General features: G+C 38.5%; 1 protein-coding gene across 5 annotated transcripts; it reads left to right on the top strand.

The window, feature by feature from the left end:
- Window positions 1–2,920: 2,920 nt before the first annotated feature.
- LOC119335208 lies at window positions 2,921–4,718 on the top strand. 5 transcript variants are annotated; one of them, XM_037607397.1, is made up of 3 exons: window positions 2,921–3,091; window positions 3,184–3,213; window positions 3,290–4,718. In XM_037607397.1, exon 3 carries the CDS (start codon window positions 3,329–3,331, stop codon window positions 4,454–4,456), a length of 1,128 nt encoding a protein of 375 aa, XP_037463294.1. In that variant the 5' UTR covers window positions 2,921–3,091; window positions 3,184–3,213; window positions 3,290–3,328; the 3' UTR covers window positions 4,457–4,718. The 5 variants fall into 5 exon arrangements, with proteins under 5 accessions (XP_037463294.1, XP_037463286.1, XP_037463278.1 ...); XM_037607389.1 differs by having other exon boundaries at window positions 3,286–4,718; XM_037607381.1 differs by having other exon boundaries at window positions 3,174–3,213; window positions 3,295–4,718.
- Window positions 4,719–5,131: the final 413 nt, after the last annotated feature.

Raw genomic sequence — 5,131 nt, 5'->3', positions numbered from 1 at the left:
GTGAAAATTTTAAAACATGAATAAATTTCAGCTTCGTGAACAAAATTAAAACATTGTGAACATTTTTCGAATCTGCGAGCAAATTTTGAAAACCGTGAACATTTTTGAATTGTGACCAAATTTTGCACATGAACAAATTTCAAATTCATTAAGAAAACTATAAAATTCTGAACATTTTTCACTAAAGCGCGAACATTTTTTGAATTGGGAACAAATTTTCAAATATGATGAAATTTCAAAATTCATGAAAAAAATATAAAATTGCGAACATTTTTCAAATTGCGAAGAAATATTAAACCCCTAAACTTTTTTGAATTGTGAACAAATTTTGAAACCATGAACAGTTTCAAATTATGCACAAACTTTGATACCATGATTTTTTATAAATTATGCACACATTTTAAATTAATACAAAACGAAATAGAAACAAAAGAAATAAAACATGAAAAGGAAAATGAAAGAAAATAAAACAAAATAGAAAATAGAAAAAACAGAATAAAGAAACAAAAGAAAAAAACAGAAAGGGGAAAATGAGAGAAAGGAAAAGAAAAAAGAAAAACAGAATAAAAAGAAAACCGATTCAACGAACCTTATAAAAATTTCCTAAAACGAAAAAAAAAACCAGCTGGGCTAGAAGGTTCCCAGAACCCGGGGTGTTGGAACGGTTAAACGGGCCGGCCCATTGCATCGCTGCTCGGTCGCTCGCCTATGCGAAGCGCCGGCAGTTTGACGCGGGACCTCCTATTGGACGCTCTCTGCGTCAAGTTGTTGCGGTTTCGCACAGTAGCGTCCCCGACTGGGCTGGCCCAAAGATGGCGATCGACACGAATGAGCATTGCTCAAAAAATAATTCGATGACAGGGATTCGAACACACAATCGAGTGATCCAGATGATGTGTTCCTACCAGCTGACCTGGTACTCGGATGTGCTCATAACTTAGCGTCAGATATAAAGAACCAGACACGCTTTGCAGATCCGAATTACTCTAGGAATTTTGAAAGTAATTTCTTTTTTCAAAAAACGGAATGTTCTTTGAAACACAATCACTTTCCAAAATTTTTGAATAATTTTCCAAAAAACTATAACATTTTCTAGAAAGCAGGGACATTTTTTGAAATCTTGAACATTTTTTTCTAAACACTAACATTTCCTGAAATTACGAACAATTTGTTCAAGACGCAATTTTTACAAAAATTCAGAAAAGATGAACATTTTTTTTAGTATGTGAACAAAATTGAAAAGGCTGGAACATTTTTTTGAAATTACAGAACATTTTCAAATTTATAAAAACAAAATTTGGAAATGAGAACATTTTTTCAAATTCCTTGAACATATTTTGAGTTTGCGAACAAATTTTCAAAAACATAATTTGTTTTCAAATTAGTGAACACATTTCGAAAGTCAGAACATTTTTGGAAAATTCCGAAGTGAAAAGGAAAAACAAAAGAGGGAAAATACGAACATTTTTTAGAAAGGGAACATTTTTTAGATCTCAGAACATTTTGTTTAAAATGCAAACAGTTTTCGAATTTATGAATAATTTTGGAAAACATGACCATTTTTGAAAAAATGAACGTTTTTAAAAGTGGGAACAATTTTTTTAAGTTTACGAACAATTTTCGAAACATAAACATTTTTTTTAAATTGAAAAACAAAAAAGAAACAGAAAAGGAAAAGTAAAAGAGAAAATAAAGTAGAAAATAAACAGAAAAACGTAAAAAAGAAAGCCAAAAACCAAAAAAGGAAAAAACCGGTTCAGGGAACCTTCTAGAAGCTTCGCAAAACCAGAAAAAAAATGGCTGGGAAACTCTAGAAGATTCCCAAAACCGGAAACGCGGACACTGTAAATGGGCTGGCCCATTTCACGGTTCGATTTATGCGAAGCCTCGACAGCTTGACGTAGAGAGCGTCAAATAGGATATTCCGTTTGACACAGCGAGCATTTTCCGCTGGTTCCTATTCAGGGCCCGTTACAGGTATTCCTGCTAACGGGCGCATACCCCCCTTGCCACGTTGGGCTGGCCCAGTTTTAGTTTTTTTTCTTTTCTAAACTCCAAAAAAGTGTGCAAGAGCTGGGTATCGAACCGTCGACCACGAAGTTCATAGTATGGCAAGACAACCACTGGACCACATAACCATGTTTGATTGCATACATGGTGTTTCGTCTTATCTTCTTGATATTCTTCTTTTCCTTTTTTGCTTTCCCTTTCTTTCTTTCTTTTTCAAATTCGTGAAACTTGTTTTCTTCATGATGATTTTTTTCTGCAAAATTGATGAACTTTTTTCTCGGATTCAATGAACTTTTTGACAAATTCCATGAACTTTTTTTTTCAAATTTGATCAACTTTTTTCTAAATCGATGAACTTTTTTCAGATTCGATGAACCTACTTCAAATTCAATGAACTTATTTTCAAATTGTCGAACTTTTTTCAAATTCTATGAACTTTTTTCGAAATTCAATGAACTTATTTTAAAATCGATGAACTTTTTCCCAAATTTAATGAACTTTTTTTCAAGTTCACGAACTTTTTCAAATTCGAAGAACTTTTTCTAAGAACAAGAGTACATACTGTAGCAAACCGATTTTTCTAAGAAACACACTCTATACTGTAGCAGTTTTTAGAATGAAAAAAAAAATGGTCGAGCGGGATTCAGCGATGGAGCGAGCGGCGGCTTCCAGCGATCGAGGGAGCGAGCGTGCGCTACTGGGCCAGGCCCATGCTAAGCGGGCGCTGAAGGCGCCAAGGAGGAGCTCTCGCATTTTTCGGCGCAGAGGGGTTTGGCATGATAGAGGCCTCGGCCGTTGGATTTACCCACCGGTCTGGCCCTATCCAGCCTATTTAATATTGGGTCCAAAACCGTCTGGCCCATGGTCTAGTAGTATCTCCAATTCCAATGTATAAATGCAGTGAGAAACAGCGTGACCTAGCCTTCCGAATAATCTCACTGCGCCTCCGCCGCCTTTCTTGGCACTCTTCGCTTATTCGCCGTCTCGAAAATAGCAGATCTAATCTCCCGCTTGTGCTTGCCGCTTCCTCACCCTCACCAGGCGCATCCGACTAGATCCTCCGCTGGTAAAGCAGCGTAAGGTATTGTTCAGCGAAAGCCTCCGTCCTTGTTGGTTTGTAGAATTTGTGCGATTCAGATCATTGACGGCTCACAACTGTATAGGGATAATTAGGAATTGGAGGCACGCAGGCGATTGCTGCAGGTTTTTTCTTTAATCTTAAATTGTACAGTATTGGATATCTCAGTCTCAATAATTGATACTCATTTGTTTTAGTCAGACTAGTCGGAGAGATTCGATCAGTTGGACTTTGGAGAGGATGAATACTCGGTTTGTGAATTTGATAGTGCAGGACTTGAGCCGTCGCATGTATTCGCTGCATCGCCTGGATCCCATAAAGTACCTCTTCTATCCGTCAACAGAAGCACGAAAAGCAGCACTAGCAAAAACGGAGAAAAACAAACCACCTATGCTAGAGCGCTTGTCGGTTCTGCCTAAGCCGGAAATCAATTTTCATCCCATGTCTAGTTTAACACATAGTAGTATGAACAGGGATTCGTTCTCTCTACTTGGAAAAGACAGTATTGTTTTCAGTGACTCCTTTAGTAAGACGATACTCTACAACATTGACCTGGGAACTGTTGCAAGCATCCCTCGTATCAATTCATGCATGGTTCCTTTTGGCATGAGCCTCCCCATGATCCAAGACAATCTTGTTGACCGGACAGAAGATCAATCTCTCTATGTTATGGACCTGTCACGTGACGCCAACATCAGCAGCTGCTTCGAGGTCCTTAGATGCGACAATGGTTGGGGCTGGCATACTTTGCCGGCGCCGCCATTCCTCACTCACAATCCTTCCTTCCAAAGAACCATCAACAGGTGTTGCTACATGGTGGTCGACAGCTCCACCATCTGCATATCATCTATGGATCAGGTCATAGGCACGTACACCTTCGACACAGTGAGTCGTGTATGGAGACAGGTTGGCAAATGGGTACTACCCTTCTATGGCAAAGCTGAGCATGTCCCTGAGCTCAAACTCTGGTTTGGCCTCTCAGAATGCAATGGCTCTCCCAGGTTATGCGCCCTGGACCTCTCTGCCATGGACGCTGAGCAGCCACCAACACTGCAGCATACTTGGGATTATCTTGATCTGTTTGAGGATAAGAAGACGGTGATATCTGAAAACCATCTGGTTAACTTGGGCTCTGGCATGTTTTGCATTGCCACGCTCCTTAGGACTATTCTGCACACATTTAGCCCAGACTCCCCATGCTCTTCAGGTGAGGAAATTATGATGGATATGATGGATGGGGAGTTTATTTTCTTAACTGGTGTGGAAGTAGAGAGATGCTGCAACGAAGGTCAGGCTCCTTTCAAGATGATCAAGCACAAGTCTATATATTATGACTTGAAACACTGTACCATAAAGTCCGTGCTCTAAGCAAGTTTTTGGGTCACATGGATGCTGCTCCTTGGCACGCTTCTCTCACATTCACTCTCTTGCCATGGCAAGTCCTTGGAATAACTCCGATGGACCTTAGTATTGTAGCGTGCTATAGATCATTTTGTGGTCTTATTATTTTATTGGTTACTGCTTCAAAGGCTTGCCTAATTTATCTGTACGCTTTGTTTGTTTAAGGAAATGTATGAGACGCTCAGTGATTTTCATTTTTGCTTTTATTTTCTATCAGTACAGTTAACTACTTCCTCCGTCCCACAATATAAGATGTTTGCAATTGCAACGAGTTTCCGATGTCTTCCAGAATTATTTGTTTTAAGTGATAATCTTTTTTTACAAAGTTGAATGCAAGTGACCATCTTACTTGTATAAAAAATTAATTCAAAGATATTCATATTATGAGTTCACCCCAATTAAGAAAACTAGCCAGCATCTGTGCACTGCACGAGCTTGTTGGTGTAACCGTTTTTTGTAGAGTAAAGCTAATGAATGTTACAAATACATGAGAAATTTACACTAGTTTGGTGAAGATTATTTTTCTTACTAAACTTGCAATTGATTTTCCTGTGTTTGTACTTCAGACAGCTTGTGTTCGTACATGATTGAACTGTTCCTTACTCTGAAAGGCACACATGATTAGTTAACTATTTTAACTCT

Source organism: Triticum dicoccoides, chromosome 1B (genome assembly GCF_002162155.2).
Source record: "Triticum dicoccoides isolate Atlit2015 ecotype Zavitan chromosome 1B, WEW_v2.0, whole genome shotgun sequence".
Lineage (NCBI taxonomy): Eukaryota > Viridiplantae > Streptophyta > Magnoliopsida > Poales > Poaceae > Triticum > Triticum dicoccoides.
The sequence above is the reverse complement of the archived record's forward strand: the minus strand, read 5'-3'. Positions and strand labels throughout refer to the sequence as shown.

Coding starts and splice junctions, on each gene's coding strand:
- LOC119335208 (XM_037607397.1), top strand. CDS start 3,329: ATGAATACTCGGTTTGTGAATTTGATAGTGCAGGACTTGAGCCGTCGC.